This window comes from Hippocampus guttulatus, chromosome 16, assembly GCF_054856545.1.
Source record: "Hippocampus guttulatus isolate MCC_2025c chromosome 16, RoL_Hgut_1.0, whole genome shotgun sequence".
NCBI classification, from domain to species: Eukaryota; Metazoa; Chordata; class Actinopteri; order Syngnathiformes; family Syngnathidae; genus Hippocampus; species Hippocampus guttulatus.
In genome coordinates this window covers 10,852,353-10,872,609 of record NC_141276.1, presented here as the reverse complement: position 1 = coordinate 10,872,609, position 20,257 = coordinate 10,852,353, and the positions used below count along the sequence as shown (strand labels likewise).

Here is a 20,257-nt window from a genome sequence, read left to right as displayed (position 1 = left end):
ACAACATTTTGTTCACTGTTTGTCATTTCGACTTTGTCAAAACCGTTTTTAGGATCCAATATAATTTTGTCTTTCGCATTTAAATAAGTTTTGTCTTTAAAAATAAAAATCGCAATTCCAGTAAGTTGAATTCTAACACATGTTGAGGGTTGAGAAAATGCAATCAATGAAAGAACTCAAATTTGATCTAAAATCAGTTTAAAAATAAATCATTCAAATTGCACAAATTTTCTATTTTAAAAACAAGATACGCATTTGAACAGCAAGAGAATTTTAAAACCCTTTATGTTCACTTTGACATCAACGCGATGCTGCTGACATCTCAAATTATCAGAATTTTCCGCGTATTCATTTATTTATTTATTCATTTCCCTTCTCAGCGATGATCCAACATGATTTGGTTGTTTTGGTTGGAGCGGTCACCTCTGCGAGGGTTTCACCGTCCTCCCTCTTGGCTGCGCCGTGTTTGTTTTGCGGCCGCGCGAATTAGCGCTTAATTGGTTTGCTTAGTGGTGACGCGGGAAAGAGCGGGGGGGAAAAAAAAACAGCGAAAGCTAATTAGGCGGCTGTTGTCGGGGTGCCTTAATGAGCATCTCGTGTTCCGTCCTAATGAGACCCCGATATCCGCTGCTTGCACCAAAGGGTCAACACTCAACACCAAGTGTGTGTGTGCGTGCGCACCATGGCTTTATTAGCTTTTAAGCAAGAAAGTGGTGGGAAGCAAGCAAGTACAGATCCAATGCTCCCTTGACTTCAAAATTGGAGCAAGGAGGATTACATGTTGCGTATTTAATTAAACTCGATAACTGTCTTACAAAAGTCTGCTAGCTTAATGCTAATACACAATGCAAAATGAGTCATACGGGCTAACGCAAACGGCATCAACGTCATGGTGTCGCACCACTTTTTGACAACGGGTATCTGAACACAAACAGTGCAGCAACACGTGGAGATCGGCAATATTATCGTACTCATAGATTCTTTATCATCTGACAAACCAACTACGTTTCGTGAGTGTCTGACATACAGAAATTGAAGATTTATTTTTTTAACCTGATCCCAAACAACAGAAGGAGCTGCTCAATGTAATTCATTTTAAAAAGAAAGGTCCTATTATGGTTATACTGTACATTTTGATAAAGTACAACACTTTAGAGTGCAATTTTTCATCTTCAAAATTACTTTTGTTTGTGTTCTTCTTCCAGGCTGCAACGGAATAACGTAATTTCCATTCATTTCAATTGGGAAAAAATAATTTACAACTGTTTTGGGTTACGAATGGGGTCACGGAACAAATTCAACTCAAGTCAAGTCACCACAGTGTAGATTTTTGAATTGTCTGAACTTTTTTGTTTTTCTGAGGGCTTTGTACTTAGTAACTCCCTTACTCCATTTGAAAAGGAACATCTGTACTTTGTACGCCTTACTTTGTCAAAACAGAATCGTCACTGTTTTCAACCTCCGCAGATGACGACAGCAAAGAGAAACAAGGTCAAATCAAGTCCTTTTGCCACCTTTGAAGAATTGTTCTAATTTAATTCTTGACTTTTGATCCCGACATTCAACTACCACGTGACAGGAAGTGCCGGTGGCATCTCAAGTTAGAGCAGAAAGAGCGATGACAGCAGCAGATGTACTTCAAGGACCTTATCCTCAAACAAAGATGTGAAACTAACAGTTGACGGCGCATGAAATCATATTTGCTCAGCGGGTCGTCCAGTCGGATCCATCCTCATTTTTTCACGTCTTCCTTCTCCTTGACCACTGCGGGAGAAAAACGACGACCGAGATGACGTCACGGCAAAGAAGGAAGCCAGTGTTTGATGATGTCAAAAAGCAAAGCTCAAGCCACTAATGAATGATCAAGACAGCATGGCCATTATTATGTGGATGAGCTAAAAATGTGATCACAAAATCGACTGCAATATTCATTTAGGAAATAGTGACTACATTTGCATCTTTTGGGGCAACCTATCAAAGAATGTTTCAATGTAAAACAAAGCACTTTTTTTTAATAAAAAGGCCTCTTAAATTACTACCTTTTTTTTAATGAGTATCCTTTATAATTGTCAACAATAAATGTTTTTGAAAATCGTTTTTAATGCCCCAATGTAAAATTAAAACCACCCATTACTTAAAAAATTATAATTAAATTCTTTTAAAAAAATCATAATTAAAAAAAAAAACGATAAGTATATCAACAAATCCCTTAAAAGGAATAAGAAATCAAAAACAAATCCGCAAATTAAATGCTTTTAAAAATCAAGTACTGTACATTTAAATGCAGATTTTACCTCTAAAGCAAAAATATACAATCAAATATTAAATGCAAACAAGCATACTAAATAAGTTAATAAAAAGCCTTTATAAATGGAAAAATATCTAAAAGTTGGAAAAAGCTTTTTAAACAAGATATTTTAAATTAAACATCAAAACTTTTCACTTAAAATAAAATATTCAATTTATATGAAAATAAAGTAATAAAAACACGTTGGGATAGTTTTAAACAAACAACAACTTGACTACAACACTGAAGTCTCATTGGTTGGCTTTTCAGTCACCGTTAATCCTCATTGGCCGAAACAAAACTAACCCTCCTCCGTGAAAAAAGTGACCAGCGGAATTGTAATCCTACCTCGGACCTCCAGCTTGCACTCCACCTCGTCCTCGCCGAGAGCGTTGATGGCCTTGCAGGAGTAGCGGCCGCCGTCGTACAGGCTGGGTTTGCGGATGTTCAGCGTCAGCACGCCCTGGTTGTTCTGCATCAGGAATTTGGGGTCCTCGCCGATGATCATCTTGTTCTTCATCCAGATGATTTTGGGCTACGGCGGCAAGAGACGCAGGGCTTCCTCGCGACTGGAGCGAATGCCAACAAGCGTCAAAGTGGAGCGTACCTTGGGGTAGCCGCGCACGGCGCAGCTGATGGCCGTTGTGTAGCCCGCCACCACACTCCGGTCCACTAGGGGTGCTGTGAATTTCGGACAAGCACTCTGGTCTTTCTCTTTGAAGGGTGGAAGGTTGCAGTCCAAATCTGGAGAAAGTCAGACAGTGGTGTCACTACTTCATTTGTCGACGTTCTTGCATTTGTATTTATTTTTCTGGCGACTTTTTACTTTCAAACTGCAAAAACAGATACCTGGACTTTCAACTCCTTACTTTTTCAAAAATAAATTCAATCAAATTTCAGTTTAATTGAAAATTCATTTATTCATTGATTAACTAAAAAAATATACTGTATATATACAAAAATATGAATAAATACATAAACTCGACAAAGCCATGGTTCTTGATTGGGAAAAGTGCTGCTTCATCTGTAACTGCCAGGTACCTTTAGCCTTTCAACCTAGCATTTGATTTACCCGTCTTGCAGATGAGCGCCGTGCTGCTGCTGACGCCAGGGTCCTCGCTCAGGCCGCACACGTTCTCGCTGAAGACTCGGAAGGAGTACTCGTTACCAATGACCAGGTCGGACACGGTGCAGTTGGGCCGCCGGTTGTGCTCGTACACAGTGAACCAATCCTGGCGTGATTGGAGACAGACAGACTTCTCGCACGGGCCACCAAATAAATGATTTTTTTAAAAAAAGCCATCCACTCCAACTTGGCTCACCTTGGTCTTCAAGTCGGCCTTCTGAATCGTATAGCCAATGATCTCTGCGTTGCCGTCGTCTTTGGGCGGCTTCCACTCCAGCGAGGCGTTGAAGCCCCAAACGTCGATAACGCGCACCTCCATGGGGGGGCCCGGCTTTTCTACATCAACAAACACACGACAGCCATGTCCTTTTTTAGGAAGATGACTTCAGAGCAGAGACTGGGGGGAGAGGAGGGGTGTCTCATCCTCTCATTAGCTCAACCTTCAAGTATGAACCTAATCCCGGTCTACACACAAATAATCCTATGGCGTAATCCCGCTGACCTGTGAAGAGATGAGGAATGAGCTGGCGGTCAGGATTAACGTGCCACTTTGATGACTTTGGGAAGTTGGGAATGAGGAGTCCACGATCACGCCTTTGAAGAGATATGCGCTCCTCTGCCGCCGCATTTCCCGCGCGCGTGATGAACCCGCGACTCACCCACAACCTGGATGCGGATGTTGGCGCGGTCCTCCATGTTCTCGATCTGCACGGCCAGCGTGTACGTGCCCGAGTGGACCCTCTGGGCTGAGCGGATGAAGAGGATGGAGTCCACCTCGCTGGTGCGTGTACCCACGCTTCGATCCTCCAGGGCTTTGCCATCTTTGTACCAGGTGGCCACGGGGCGAGGTTTACCCTGGAAAGATCCAAGGTCAGGAAAAAAAAGACAATGATTCTCCATTTTGATTTATCTTTTCAAGATACCATTTGTTGTTTATTTCTGCAATGTGATCATTTCCAAGGCCAAAAGCCAAAAACTACAACCTGGGCCGAAACCCTGAGACTCCTGAGTGCACTTGGCACAATCGCAAAAATAAAAAATAAAAAAGACGCGAAATCAAATATTAAAATGGACAAGTCAGCAGTTCTAAATCTACCAGTCGTTCCTTCACCGCCACTTGACCTACTTTGTGCCGACACGCTGACTTTTTTTTTTGGGGGGGGGGGGGGCGTCTGAGGTATTTTTGGCTCGGCCAATCTTTTTTTTAAATCACAGTGAACATATTTTTGGGGAGTCAAGAACAAGACACACAAACAGGAGATTACTAGAAAAGAAACCTTCCCAGAACTCAACTGTAACCTTACTTCGAACTGCCCAGAAGATAATTTTTTATTTCATGTGGTTAACCTTTACTCTGCCAGGTAAGGCAACTGAGAGCATTTGCAGAGCCAGCCTCACTATAGACAGTAGAGCAAAATAAAGCCAAGTTGCGGGCAAATACATGTACAAGAATGAGGTGGGTTTTAGTCATTTTTGCAGAGCGTCTGGGCTCAGAAAATCAAAAAGATGATCATTAACAAAGAGGTGAATAAAACTACAGCTATGGGGAGTGCGGGTGGTGGTATGAGCGCTGAGCTGAGAGTCAAGACAAGGGTGGGTGGTTTACAGCTCGACATGGAGACGAAATGTGAGAGGCATGCTGACCTGGAAGGGGATGACCAAGTTGACCTTCTCTCCGACGACCTTCACCAGTTTGGTTCTCAGCTGGCGTGGTAAGCGAATCTTTGGATGTTCTGCAGGGCAAAGGAGAAATTCATTTCTTCTTTGTTCACCCGACATCAGACTTGAGCGTGACGTCTGTGGTCTGACCCATGATCTCTCTGATGGTGACGGCCTGCGAGAGCACGGCAGGGGGGCTGCGACCGGCGATGTTGACGGCCACCACCCTGAACAGCATCTTCTCCCCCACCGGCAGATCTTTCACCTTGTACTGGTTCTTCTCCACTGGCTCCTTGTTGGCCTGTACCCACTCGTCAGCTGAGGGCGATTGCGAGGCTGCTTAACTCATTCATGCTCGTGCTTTTCCAAGCCGAGTGACAAATTCTGACCGCGGCAGCTAACCATTTTGGGTTGCCATCGTAACACTGAACGTAATGGCAACCCCAATCCACCCGAGCCTCCAACCAACTCACTCAATTCTTACCTCGCAAGCAAACCTCCCCATCCCAGCCCTAAATCAACCCCAAACCTCCTCTCACTCACCACTCGTCTCATTCAGCTGTTTCAATCTAATCAGCGCTAACCATTAATTATTATTGAAGCCGTTTACATTTTATATTCCCCCCAATAAAGCTTCATGTTGAGGATTACGGCCTCATTTAGCGTAAAATGACAGTCTCGTATTGGACGAGTAACACGCTAACATCACAGTACTTGGAGCTTCAGCTTTTTCCACAGATGTTATTTCTTATTTTTTGCCTTTCAGGGTCAAGTCGGCCTTGCAACTTACTTCCTTCTTTGCAATACTCAATGATGTAGCCGTCAATGCCGCCCGGTCCCACTTTCTCCGGAGGAAGCCACCGGAGAGCGCAGGTGGAGTCGGTCACGTCCTCCACCGAGAGGCGAGCGGGCTCACTGGTGGGGGCTGGTGGGAGACAAAAAGCCGATTCAATACGGTGTGGAAACACTTTTGTCTTGGTTGCGCTGCTTCCTGCATGGGCGTGCATGTCGATGTGAGAGATTTGTTGTCCAATTAGATATTAGCCTTGACATGTCGCCTTGTCAACCTGATCTGCCCAGGGCCGTCACAATCAGGGAAGCCCAGAGAACAGCTGGCACTGAAGCGGTTGATATTATCAGACAATTCTGAAGTATTCCAGATGTTATCCGAAGCACAGCTGCCTTCTGTTTTTGTACCGTCTTGATCGTTGCTTCTAATTACAACGTGATTGCGTCGATATAGATAACAAGGTTCCACATGCGCGCCTCTCCGCTGTGTAAACGTAACGGGAAGAAGTGAACAATTGAGGTTGTTGGTGCACCGATGGGCATGAAGGGCCTGGAGTTGAAGCTGGGCTGCGAGATGCCGATGCCGTTGACGGCAAACACGCGCATCTCGTACAGGACGCCCTCGATCATCTTCTTGGCCTCGTACGCAGTGGACTCGTAAACGTCAAAGTTGAGTTTGGTCCACCTGGACGAGCCGAGCTTCTTCCTCTCCATCAGGTAACCTGGAAGGCAAGATGAGACGACGTGATCCGGGATTGGGGCATGTGGAGATTGTGGCTCACCTTTAACGGGCACGCCGCCATCAAAGGTGGGAGGGTCCCACACGATGGTGGCGCTGTTCTCGCCCACCGATGTGCATTTGACGTTCTCGGGAGGGTTGGGCACATCTGGCGCGCCGAGGAATGGGTGGTGCGCGTGTAAGAGACAGAAGGCAAAATCAGGTTACAGTCTGTTATGCGGCAGCAAGGAAAAATGTTGCGCTGCTGCTGTCAGTTTATCTAGTGAACTGAAACTCAAGCAAAGCCTGACACTGAACATAACCCCGAAAATCGACCAAAGCAAACCAAACGCGAAGCTATTTGAACTTGAATCTTAACCCAATTAACAACCTCTATATCCTTTCTTGGCCTAATCAAAGTGTGCCATATCCTACCTTGAGCTTAACCCAGACCAATCTTGAAAGCAGCTTACCCAAGCAAACGCTACCCAAAGCTGCCACTTCACCCGCCCTGCCTAGTTGTAACCATTCCATGTTTTAATTCTTTCAAGAGATGAACCCAAGTCCAACCTAACCACTAGAAGCCTAAACCGTAAGGTTTAGGCTTCTGCCATTACCAAGCCAAACCCCAAGCCTTATCATAAAATCACAACCTGAGCCGTAACGGAAAACCCAAGGTGAATACAAAATAAATAAATAACCCACCCAACCCCGAATCCGTGCAGCAAGATGAGCAGGCCAAGTTCAACTCACCCACGACCTTGACGAAGAGCTCTGCCTTGTCTTCTCCGGCAGGGTTGGTGACGGTGAGTGAGTAGAAGCCTTCGTCCTCCTTCTCCGCCCCCTGGATGACGAAGCTACTCAGGGTCTTCTTGGTCTCCACGCGGACTCTCCCCTCCACATCGCTCACCGTCTACGGCGCAGTCCGTAAAACAGGCCGTCACGTGACCTACGCCTGGAGAGCGCACAAGTGCCGCTGGCCCTCCACTCACCTCGTCGCCCTTCATCCAGCACACCAGCGGCGGGGGATCCCCCGAGATCTCCACGTCAAAGCGGAGTTTGTTGCCGGCCACCACCGTGATGGTATTCTTGCTCCCTGTCGCGCTCGTGTCCAAGTGGATCTTGGGAGGGTCTGTCACATGGTAATGGATATTCATGCTGTAGGAGCTACTGAATACTACTGTAATAGTAACTCCCGCTTGATAATGATGCATGATTCATGACAGAATTCCATTAAAATAATCCAGTATTTACTCATACCAGAGTAATAAAATGAATAAAAACCCAGTCATAATTATTTGATAAGCGTGTAATAACCCTGTAACTGATGTTGATCCCGGAATTATGATTGACAACTACGATATGATCGTAGTATTTAGTCATTGTAATCAAGAAATTCCTCCTAAATGGTCCTGGAAAACTATAGTTCTAACTGATTAATACCTGTGTAATATTCTATTAATTATTGCTGGATACATTAAGATCAGCATAATCATACTACTATAAACATCCAATAACTACAAATAAAGGGCGTACAAATGAGCTGTTCCAGAACAATCTAGGTATTACTGCTTAACAGCTATGTAATAACATAGTAATTACTACTACATGCTCAAGTAAGTCCGAGGGACTCACCTTGTCTGGGAACATAGTCAATCTTGATTTCTGAAAGAAAAGAACACATGAGTCAGCTCACATATGCCAAAAACAATGCGAGTTAAACTGACGATTTACTGGCTCACCCAGGAAATTGAGCTTGGCCGACAGGGAGAGTGCATAGCCGTCGGGAACAAAGGTATAATCTCCCACGTCGGAGGGCTTCACGTCGCTGATCGTCAGCTTGTGTGTCCTGGAGACATTGCACGGTTACCATGGAGACCACAGTCACTGCTTGAGCGGCAATTAAGTGACAGAGCGCAGACGTTCCGCTGCTGCTTTTGCCCGGCAACAAAATCAGCCCAAATGGTTTTCACCTTGCGTGACCGGTGTCGCCTTGGCGTGTCTTCGATGGGGGGATTAAGCAGAAAAATTAACGAACTGTAGGTTGGGGGACAGGGTGTTCTTCATGTGTGCCTATCTGAGTATGTGTGTTATGAAGCTGCACTTTTGCTGATTGCTGCCTATTCCCCACCCCACAAAAAAATGGGTCAACCGCCAAGCGAATCCTTTGGTATTGATTGTATGACGTTTGGAGTAAGACGGTGGAGTGGCCAAAGTGACGACAATTCAGAGGTTGACTTTCACCTTGCAGTGTGACTCAGATGCTTACTGGTGAGACTCTGCTGCCTTGCAGTGCAGCTGAGACTACTTCAAGAGCAACTGTGATAGCCATCGCAGCTCCCACTCTACCCCCCCCCCCCCCACGCCCACCCCCACGCTATATTCCTGTGTGATTCGCGCGCCTCAGATTGCTTTCAGGGCTACACCAAGACCTTGCAGCATGACTAATATGACTCTGATTCCTTCCAGTGTCACGGCCGTACCTTCGAGTGCACCTCACTCATGCTCCAGTGCGGCTTGGATACTTTCCAAGGCCACAAATAATACTGTACTTTATAGTGCAACTCAATTACCTTCCAGTGCACCCCGGTTAACAAGCAGTATGACTAAAACCTTCCAATTGGACTCCGTTACCTTCCAGTGCAACACCCGTTCATTCCATTGCGCCTATATTACCTTCCAGTGCCACTCAGTTACCTTCAAGTGCGACTCTTAAATGCCAGTGGGACTCAGCTACCTTCCATTGTGATTCAGCTACCTTCCAGTGGACAACTGATACCTTCCAGTGCGACTGAGGCACCTTGCAGTGAAACTTGTGCAACTGAAATAGTTTCCAGCGCAACCCTAAGGCCTTCCAATGTGACACAGTCACCTTCCGGTGCGACTGACGGCACTCTAAGACCTTCCAGTGCGACTGTACCTTCCAATGTGTGTCATCTTGATGCGCTCGCTGGGTTGCACCTCCACACCGTCCTTGAACCACTTGCCCATCACCTTCTCATCAGACACCTCGCACTTGAACACGGCCTGCTCGCTGGCCTTCACCGTCAGGTCGGCGATGCTCTGCAGAACCTGCAGTTCCTTCTCTGCACGCAAGAAAAGTGCAGCGCAAATGCACTCTTCACTAACAGAATAACACAAACTTTCAATTTTTTTTTTTTTCCGTCAAACTTTGGGCCACCTTTTTGGCATTTTTGAGGCAGTGCTGAAGGAACACACCAGAGATTCAGCAGTGTAGCGAGGAAACCAAAGCCGCGACCCTGTGATCAGTTTTGGACGTGTAGAGCAAATTACCCTGACGGATAACGGCACGATAGATGGACACTTGGATAAATTGAGCTGTATTAATTACGGTAGTAACTAATTGATGAGCTTCCACGCTTGTCCAAATGAAAAACATCAACGCGTAGCGACGGCTAAGCTAATTGAAATACCTGTCAGCAAACTTCCCCTCCTCAGACATTCACAGCCAATTAGTTTGCGTCTCGGCCCCCCCGTCGGCTTTCACTTCGCTTTCATGGGCGAGTTGACGGGTTATCTTCGTTTAGCATTGAGTAGCATGGCACGCTGTCAGCTTGATTCACACATTTGCAGAAAGCAGAGGTGGGAGTAAGTCACATATGTGCGAGATTTAAATAAGACTCCAAATATTAGTCAGGTCCCAATTTCCTGTGACGAAAACCAAGCAGGTCGAGTCTCCAACAAATTCCAAGTACTGAAAATGTACAACTGAGACCCTGGATCCACTTTTGAGGTTCGACATACATTATATTGTACTCCATTATTTGTTATTGAAGCACAAAAACACGTCATGATTGTCAAAGAACGAGCAGATGAACACAAAGACAGGAAAAGCAGTTGCCGAGGGCTTGCCGAGTGCGCCACAGTTCAGTCGGTAATGGACGGGTTGCTTGCCGTGCGGCGGGTCTTAGCGAGGAAAGTCCCAAGACCTCAAAATGGCCACTGAAGCCAAGTTTACAGCAAATGACGGAAGAAGCCAAGGGTTACCTTCCACTTCCAGCTCAGCCTTGGACTCTCCACCGTTGGTCAAGGCGAAGTAGGTGCCGATGTCCTCCTTGGTGACGTCGTTGATGATCAAAATGTGCCTCTTGCCGTCCTTCTTGAATCTGTACTTGGAAGCCGCGCTCTCTTTGGTCAGCTCCACGCCATCTTTCATCCTGAAGACAAACGAAGCACACCCGTTCAGTATCGTTGATATACGGCGCTCGTTCCCCACAAACCAACAGTGTTGCTCACCATTTGACGTGCGCCCCTTCCTCTGAGACCTCCACCTCAAACTCAACCTTCTCGCCCACCACCGTGTGGACGTCGTCCAGAAGCTTTGTGATGGTCACAGGTGGCTCTAAAGAACAGGCGAGTCAAGTGTACTGTTGTAAGCGTGTATTTGTAGTACTAGCGGAAAGTATTCCAACGCAAGAGGGGTCGCACATATTTAAATTAGTTGACAGAGTTAAGCATATAAATAGAAAATCCTTCAATGTATTTTTTTTTTTTTAATCGCATGGTTGAGCTGTTGTGTTGTTCAAGCGGCCTTCAAAGGATGTACGCCTCCAAACGATGACACATTCGCTCACCGGTGCTGCACAAACACGACGCAAAGCCATAAATGGGCTTTCTTGTTTAGTAGTGAAAAAGTTTCACTACCAAACTTTTTTTTGAATTGATCAGTTTTAATCGTATTATTGGCGGATTTGAACGAATTCACTGTTACTTTATTTTTATCTATCCTGTTATTTATTTGAATTGCATTTCATTTTATTTAATTGTAATTTACGACAAATGAAAATACTGTATCAATACACTGTATATGGAACTCATAATGCAGTTTGGGTACATTTATTTTGATTTCATCTACTTCATTAATCATATTGCTGTTTTTTATTTTACATTGTGCATTTGATTATATTTTATTTTTGTGCCTATGGATTTTTTTTAATACTTAACAATTGAAAAATATTTTTGCAGAGGTGGTATTGTAGTTTTTTCTAGTTAATTTTAATTATCCTGCTTGTTTTCATTTGACTAATTTATTGTGTTCATTTAATTTTGATTATTATTTACAGCACAGGTACTTGCAATTGTATTACTATATCACCTACTACCAGCTTTTAATTGCATTGTTTTTCCAAATTTGAGTAAACAAGTACTTGACTCACTGTATATGTTTTTATTCATTCCATTTTTTATTGAATGTATGTCAGATCCCCCCCCCCTCCCCATTTTCCACCCTGTACAAGGCTGACACGGCATTCCCTTCACTTTTTGCACGCTGATCACAATGCACCCACCCTCCACCCACCTTATTGTACTAAGAGAGTAAGAAATTTCAAAAGCCACACTGAATACTTTTCATGTTTTTAACACAGGTGATACGACAGCCCGACTGCTTTGCCTTGTGTCGTTTTCATTGGGGCGACTTTAGGAAGAATCAACGGTTTGTGATGAGTTTGGGATGGCGCGTGACGAAGACAACAGGTGAGTCAGCTACCTTTGACGAAGACCTCGGTGAAACATTTGTCTTCACCCACCACGCACTCGTAGGCCGCGTCGTCTGACAGATTGCACTTGTTGATGGTGAGCGTGCGCCGGTTGCCCACGCTCTCAAACACGTACCTGCCGCACAAAGACCAGCGCCGCCCGTGATGTCACCGGGAACACAGAAGCGCTCGCCACGTTGCCACGGTGACGCAAGGCCAGTGTTACAGCTCATCTATATCCATATATATCTGGCGACAGCATGACAGTTGTTTGGAAACCAGGCTGGGAATTCGAGCAGCCAATCAGCAAGTGAATTTGATTTCATTTGCATTTTTAACAAATACTTTTTATGTACTATTCTAGGATCGTTACCTGCTTCGTTTAGGGTGAAGAAGCTACTGAATATTGGCCTACAGAATCACTCTGGGGAAAGAGATCGAAGGATAGAAATATTAGATAGAACAGCTAGGAAAATTGTGTGAAATATCCTGGGATTGAAAGGTTCTGCGTTGTGCATGGATTTTTGCTTTACTTTTATTTTATTTTATTATGTATTTTAATAACATTATATATTTTTATTTTGAATTGATGTGATGTTAATGATTTTTATTTCATTAGGTTTTTTTTATTGAAATTAAATTGAACAAATTCGATTTTTATTCATTTAATTCTTAGTGAATAATGAATAATTTAGTTTTTATTAAAATCTTTAAATTAATATTTGAATGTAGTTACATCAAAAGTTTGTCCCCAGAATTTATTTTCCAAACCAAATTTTCAAACCTCTTCATCATTAGATTTTGCACACTGTATACACTTGATCATATTTAGACAGAATGAGTTCTAAATGACATTTCCCTGTCATTGGGACTTTTCCCTTCCTGCCATCATTTGTCTTTGCTGATTGGCTGAAAGAGATCACATGGCTCCTTGACCTAACCCAATAATAGTGATGATGACGATGATGATGACGCCGCGGCCACCGTCGTGCTCACTTGGCCGAAGGTTTGATCTCCTGTCCGTTTTTGAGCCACTTGATGGGGACGTTAGGGTCGGCCACCTCCACGCTCAGTTGGATCCTGCGGCCCTTGTCCACCGAGTAGGCAGGCTCCAGCTTCTTCAGGAAAGCTGCGGGCACAACGTCCGGTTAGGCTGCCACCACCGTGGATGGCGCCGTTACCGTGGCCCGCCCACCCCGCCTTACCATCGCTCTTTTTGGGCTCCACCGTCTTCATCTTCTTCAGCCTCTTCAGCATTCCGCGGAGGTCGGTGATGCCGTACTCGAAGGCGATCTTCTCGTAGTCGCACGGCTTGGCCGCCTTCAGGATGTCCCAAACGTCCACGTCCTCGGGGGGAGCTTGCTGCTGCTTCTTCTCCCTGATGTGATGAGGGAGCGCCGTGGCGGTCATCCGGTCAGCTGTCGGCGGGCGGGGCAAAAAAAACAACAAAAAAAGATGGATGTACTGTACCTTTTTTTGAGCAGAGCGCTGAAGTCAAGGTCACCGGCATCCTCGTTTGCATCGCCACTGTGTGAGAAGAACATTCGTCATCAACCGCACCACTTGCCCACACCCCTTGCTCTACTTGCATCATTACAAAGATGTCTTAATCCACATTTTTCTTTCTAGTTTTCTTATTCATGCGGCATTTTGGAGAACAGTGTTTCATTTTGTTTGTTTTGAATAAAATTCTTTTTCCACCGCTTGCCCGCCTAGGACACACCCCTTGCTCTACTTGCAAACTCATAAAGGTGCTGGGATCCACATTTTCTTGGCAGTTTTCTTGTTTCTGGATTGGTTTCGTCTGTTTCGGCCTCAACTTTGGTCATCCCCACTTAGCCACCTCGACACACTCATTTTCTCTACTTGCAATGCAACAAAGATGTCTGAGTCCAGCTAAGTTTTGTTTCAGTTTTCTTCAATCAAGTTATTTATTCATATTTAACTTTATTCCTCATCACCTTGTGGCAAATACATTCCTTGCACACCCACTTGACGTCGATTGCACCGATGAGCTACAGTATGTGGGTGTTTCCCCGCAATTTTCTTCTTCCACTTGCTCTTCTTGTAAGCACCAAACTGCGCCACTTGAAAGCATATAAATGTTCATCCGAGTTAAATAGCTTCAACTGTTTTCAAATGTGACATTTGTTTGGCACTGGATTTTCTGCTCTGCCACTTTTCCGCCTTGTAAATACCAACTTGCTCCTCTCGAAAATCGAAAAAGCCATCCGACTGAACAGCTTTACCACCCTTATTCTATATGGTTCTTTCTTTTTTTTAAAACCTTTCCACGTTCAGCTTTTTTTTTTCCTCACCGCTGACCTCCCTCACAGACACCCACTTGCTCTACTCGCAAAGTGGCTACTCGCAAACCATTTGACTGGTGGATCATCAGTCACCTTCTTGCAAGGTGGCCTGTGCGGACAGTTGAATGTTTTGTTTCCTGAAACAGTGTTTGTTTAACCACCCCGGTGGCCTCAAAGGACCCCCGCAAAGCCCCCCCCCCCCAAAAAAAACTCAACGGCAATATAAATTCCGAGCCTCTCTTGTGCCTGCACGGATGAGCGCTCCGCTCAAGGATAACATGCGCGCTTGATGGTGGTGGTATAATCCCGGAAGGAGGGCAAAGCCTCCCCAGGGAGCGATAATAACCTCGTCGACGGGACGCGCCAGCTCAGTGGTCGACTGAGCATGAAAACGTCAGCGCGGCCTACTGTACTTGGAAGGCCTGTGGGAGCCTCAGATAACCTTCGTGCCAAGAGGAGGGCAGAGCGGGCCACTTGACTAAGCTGAGGATAGCAAGCAATTAAAACTATTTCGTCAACTTATTAGGCACATTATTGGATGTCAGGGTGATATTTTAGGCATTGTGCTTACTAATCCGTGAGTCTTTTTTTTTTCCCAGCCTGCAGCACTGTACAGACTCTGGTTGACCCTCGTATCTGGATTTAGGCTCTCATGAAAGCTTCTCAGTTTTTCAAATAATGTTTTTGGGGGGGCTTTTTTGCTTTTTCTTTTGCTTATTCTGTGAAACGTGTTCCAAAAATGGAGCATCTTCAACAAGGGCTGTTCAGAGACAATTACAAGTTACTGCAGTGAAAAAGGTTTTTCTTGAATTCACTCAAACTCTATTGAGTCCAGTTCTTCGACGAAATACAATCAACTGGATTCAGATACATTTTTAAAATCGACTCTACATCAACTTAAGAGAACGAAAATAAAAACAAACAGATCGATTATGATTCAGTTACTAGTTTGGTCTGTAACGTTTCAGATGGCTCTTTTCTAAAGTAAAAGCAGATGTTTGCAACGGTTGTATTTGGATTCAACACGGAGACCGACAGAAATCGAAGCTGATTCCCAATTTTGATATGTCAGGTTTTTTTTCTAATTCCCAACTGCTTTTAAAAAAATTAAATTTAATTAAATAAATTGCGGTATGTGACGGCCGCCGCGTAAACTTCGTTCCCTGCTGGTCGTTGGTTTTTGTTAACTGTAAGCTATAATCATCAATATTTTAACAGCTAAAATCATCAACTATTTTATTGTATGCAGTGAATCCCTCAGAATTTTGACTTTTGGGATTGATCTACTTTATTAAAATTAATTTTCACCAATATTCAATTATTTTTCTGTACATCCAAATAAGCTTGTGAGTTACAGATCAAACTCATGTAAGATGCGTCTTCAGATGACTTCAGCAATGGTCATAAAGATTCTCTGAGCAGCATCAGCCACGTTTAGCCTTGCAGGCTAATAAATCTGACTTCCAAGCAACCTTTCGCTTTGCATTTCCTCCTCCTCATCCTCCTCCTCTTCTTCTTGGCGTTTGCGATATAAGGCATGTGCAAATGAGGACCCCGCAGTCGCTTCCGTGGTTCAATATCACGCTGTCGCTTCACATGCTGCGCTGCTCGTCTTCAAAAAGGTGCGCTAACGAGGATGGGAAATGATGTTTCATGCGCAGATTACTGATACCGGAATGCCTGCTTAAGGTGGACGCTGCTTTAGTAACGTATCGCAGCTCGCAGCTGAAACACTTCCCATACTGTATATACAGTGGTGACTCGAGACGAGTGCCCACCTTGTAATTGTGGTTTGCCTTCACGAGCCGGATCTGGCCCCCAGGCTTTGATTTTCAGACCTGTGACCAATCATGTGACACGTGTGCACATATGCCTCAGTAATGCGGGTACGTAGCCTAACTTAAGAAAGAGGATCAAAAGTACCGAACTTGAGTATTCATTGGGATACGTTTGAGATGGATTGCTATGTGTGATATTTCAAGGATGTTTAAACCATGAACACAAGAGTGACCGACAGATAGACAGACCCTGCATGAGGTGAACAAATGGACGTCGGGCACTCACGATCGTTTAAAGGCCTCCAAAATGTTGTCCTGGTGCTGCTCTTCCACAGCTGAAAGCAAAATAGAAGAAAGTAGAAGAGCACCGAGGTTCCTTCATTTTCATGCCAATATAAGGCTCGTGACCTCTCCAAATGACAGACTAAATCACGCGCGCAGTTATTGTCTGACAAAGTCGGTTACGCGGCGGAGGCGGCTAGATGAAAGGCGACAGTAAGGCGATGAAGCGACGCACCCTGCACGGACACCTCAAAGGTGCAGCTGTCACACTTGTCCTTGGAGGTCACCTCGCAGCGATAGCCGCCCGCGTCGCCGTCCACCACTTTCACAATACGCATTTCGTATGTGTAGATCTGGAAAAAAAAATAATAATAAAACAAGCGAGTTTCAAGTCAGCCAGGCGCACACTTTCTTCTTGGTCAAAGTCAAGATGCCAGCAGACTAAGCAACTCCTGGCAGATGTGCCGAGTCTACCTTTGTGTTCCTGTCGTAGGTCTCCTTGAACTGCAAGTGCTTGCCGGCTTTGCTGCCCAGGTCAAGCCACTTGCCCTTCAGCCACTTCATGGTAGGCTTCCTCACCAGGGTGGACGCATCCACTTTGGCCGAGAATGTCACATCCTGCCCTGCTCACAACATACATCAATCAATCAAAACACACTTTACTGTATACATTTTACAACACCTTTAACATAAAAGTGCTTTTTTTGCGGGGTTGAAACAGATTAACTGCATTTCCTTTCATTTCAGTGGGGAAAGGTGGCTTGATATTAGAGTGTTTAAGATACGAGGAAATTAAACTATTCCCTCAAGGAGCCATTGTATAAAGAAAAGATTTGTGGACTAAAATGAATACTTACACATGGGCAAAAATTCATATTCTCAAGAAATTACATTTTTTGATATTTTACATAATTGGAATATTAACAACCAACATCTTCATTTCTGACAAATGACATCGCAAGATTCATGTCAACATGGCGCACTAACTGATAACAATATGTCCGACCTGCACAGTAATAAGGTTTAATCCAAAACAAAACTGAATACAAGACCAATGACACAAAAATCAATGAATAATATTTGTCAAATATAGGATACCATTAATTTTAAAAAATGATGCACAACAAATTTGAGCAAATAAAAATGTAAATAAAATGCTAATTAGGCTGAAAGGATAAATCATAGCTAAGCTAGCTAGCTTAAGGTAAATATTAGATATAAAAAACAAGAAGCCAGAATCAACTAAAAGAAATTTTAAAAAGATGTGCGCAAATGTCTAATGGACAACCGAGAAAACAGCAGGGGAGATTTTTGTGCAGACCTTTGGTGGCAGTGGCGCTCTCCGGCTTGAGCGTAAACAGGCCGGTCAGCTCGGCTAGCTGAGGGTCCTCACCCGGAACGACATCTGCCAAATTGACACACATTACCACCAACATAATCAAAAATGGACTTTTAAAATACTGTGTGTAACTACTCATCATCATTAGGAGTATTATCTTGTGAATTTTTGGGGGGGTGCTTTCACACTAACAGTCCACCATCTCTGATATGCTTTGTTTCATAAACTTTGGTTAGATTTGGGTTCACAAAGCAAATTTCCAATCATAGCAAAACCAAAATCACTCTTTTCATTCATTGGTCGCCAAATGTAAACAAGGAAGAGCTACTGTCCAGTAGACAGATGAGTGGACAAAAACACAAAATGGAGCAAAAATTGCGTTTCATGCTAATTAGCCGGCTTCAACAATGTATGACAACACCGTATGACAATTTCAAACATGCAACGTGAAAGTTAATCAAGTTGAATATGCAGTTATGATTCCCATTTATCTTTCTTCTTGGAGTACCAGAAGCATTATCCATCCATTTTCCGAACCGCTTGATCCTCACTAGGGTCGCGGGGGGTGCTGGAGCCTATCCCAGCCATCTCCGGGCAGTAGGCAGGGGACACCCTGAATCAGTTGCCAGCCAATCGCAGGGCACACAGAGACGAACAACCATCCACGCCCACACTCACACCTAGGGACAATTTAGAGCATCCAATCAGCCTGACATGCATGTTTTTGGAATGTGGGAGGAAACCGGAGCCCCCGGAGAAAACGCACGCAGGCCCGGGGAGAACATGCAAACTCCACACAGGGAGGCCGGAGCTGGAATCGAACCCGGTACCTCTGCACTGTGAAGCCGACGTGCTAACCACTGGACTACCGGGCCGCCCCAGAAGCATTATTATTCTGTCATTAATTTCATTGCTTAATCCCATTAGCTGCTGACGCGATCGCTGTTGCTGCATGACAGCAGAAAAAAAAAGCAACAACTAAAGTGTTGTTCTGGGTGAAACTCAAACACAAGGGTGCACTTGATTCCTTTTGTTAACTCGTGTTTGTCCATACTGGTCAACTATAATTGAAATAAAACTGATTCAGTGACTAGTGTGAAAGCACCCTATATTTGACATTTGTCCATACAGAGCCCCAACAACAACAAAAAAATCTTCATTGTACTTTTAGGTGTACAATGACTTGTCAGTCAGACTCCTCGAAGGTTTTTCCTTTGTTCTCTGACCTCCAGCAATTAGTCCAATAGGATACATTCAGTCAGAGAGTGTATGATAAAAAACACCAACTGCTACCTCTAAATTGTGATACATGCAGTCATTATGATTAACTACAAAGGTCCTTTGAAGACAAATGACCAGAGTGAGGGACCACTCAAATCAACCTTTAGAATCCAGGGATGTCAAACTCATTTTTGTCGCAAGCCACGTTGAAGCTAAGGTAAGTGCCATTGTGATCGTGAATAAATGTATGCCTTCATATGATCACATACTGTATACACAACCAATTGATGTGTAATTAGTTTTGAAATCAGAAACCAGTTTTAAAAAAAAATTGATCAATTATTTTTCAGTTATTTTTAAAGAGTGACTGGTAACAAAAAAAAATACTTGCAATATCTCAATGTTATCAAAAATGAAGACAATTTTCAATTTTGGTGCTTTAGCGAGAAACATGAAGTCGATGTGCATGATTTGTCTTCGCGGGACACATAAAATTCGGTGGTGGGCCAAATCCGGCCCCCTGGCCTTGAGTTCGACACCCGTGCTTTAGACATTGTCAGTAATGAAATCATGAAACCATGTCTATTTCTTGATTCCAGCAAACAGACAGGTCCTCAGCAAGTCTTACCATCAGCAGGCAACTCTGCATCATAAAGCATGTTGGTGGGAAAGAGAAAGTATGTCAGTCGGTATAAAAGCAGAATTGTTTGAAATAGTGCTGGTCAGATGGAAAACAAACAAAATGTCAACAATGCACACGTTATCCAGAGCGGTTGATGGGAAAGGTTTCCAAAAGAATCCCATGTATAAATGCAGTCTGGATAAAGCTATTGGACATACGCATATTGAGTCAGTCAAAATTAACTATAGGTCTATCAGCATATTCATTTGAATATGGTAAAATTAATAATAATTTTTTAAAAACCAAACAAAGAGACATTATTGACAAAGCTTTGTAACAATTTCCATAATTGACTCCATGGATGCCTAAAAACAGCCACCCACATAGTCAATTGAATCTCTCCAAAATCTAAACATTATAAATAAATAAATACAATGCAGCTCATTTGAGTTCATAAAATGGGAAAAGGAAGACATAATTCACCAGGCACGCTTGCTTCAAATTTTGTTTCTACTTGGTTTCTCCGTGATGAAAACACTTTTGCTAATTTTATACTACCTTAGTCACCATTCATTGCTAATGCTACGAGCTAAATACTCACTTTCTCATGTGTCACGCCTACACACGCG

At 43.9% G+C, this 20,257-nt stretch overlaps 1 protein-coding gene and 1 long non-coding RNA gene across 3 annotated transcripts; one reads left to right on the top strand and one right to left on the bottom strand.

Moving 5' to 3' along the window:
• Positions 1 to 1,502: 1,502 nt before the first annotated feature.
• mybpc2a (myosin binding protein Ca) lies at positions 1,503 to 19,745 on the bottom strand. Of its 2 annotated transcripts, XM_086133397.1 has the most exons (27): positions 19,635 to 19,745; positions 17,768 to 17,851; positions 16,921 to 17,069; positions 16,682 to 16,799; positions 16,451 to 16,499; positions 13,548 to 13,604; positions 13,283 to 13,455; positions 13,074 to 13,206; positions 12,089 to 12,213; positions 10,837 to 10,942; positions 10,588 to 10,757; positions 9,500 to 9,665; positions 8,322 to 8,428; positions 8,215 to 8,244; positions 7,572 to 7,711; positions 7,333 to 7,492; positions 6,644 to 6,748; positions 6,395 to 6,583; positions 5,863 to 5,997; positions 5,223 to 5,390; positions 5,058 to 5,146; positions 4,073 to 4,268; positions 3,610 to 3,749; positions 3,360 to 3,519; positions 2,895 to 3,031; positions 2,636 to 2,822; positions 1,503 to 1,764 (listed from the first exon to the last, which is right to left on the bottom strand). In XM_086133397.1, the coding sequence occupies exons 1-27, from the start codon at positions 19,663 to 19,665 to the stop codon at positions 1,733 to 1,735; spliced, it is 3,336 nt and encodes a 1,111-aa protein (XP_085989523.1). In that variant the 5' UTR covers positions 19,666 to 19,745; the 3' UTR covers positions 1,503 to 1,732. The 2 variants fall into 2 exon arrangements, with proteins under 2 accessions (XP_085989523.1, XP_085989521.1); XM_086133395.1 differs by lacking the exon at positions 19,635 to 19,745 and having other exon boundaries at positions 17,768 to 17,945.
• On the top strand, positions 4,154 to 5,317 carry LOC147193104 (uncharacterized). The gene is made up of 3 exons (XR_015103242.1): positions 4,154 to 4,283; positions 5,022 to 5,125; positions 5,196 to 5,317. It is a non-coding gene; the product is annotated as an uncharacterized LOC147193104 (long non-coding RNA).
• Positions 19,746 to 20,257: the final 512 nt, after the last annotated feature.

Bases quoted from the DNA above. Each gene is read 5' to 3' on its own strand.
- mybpc2a (XM_086133395.1), bottom strand. From the start codon at position 17,930: ATGATGATGAGTAGTTACACACAGTATTTTAAAAGTCCATTTTTGATT. The intron at 6,584-6,643 runs GTGAGCCACAAT...CTTGCCTTCCAG, and splicing joins TGGCGGCGTGCCCGTTAAAG to GTTACCTGATGGAGAGGAAG. The intron at 3,520-3,609 runs GTGAGCCAAGTT...CAATCACGCCAG, and splicing joins AGGCCGACTTGAAGACCAAG to GATTGGTTCACTGTGTACGA.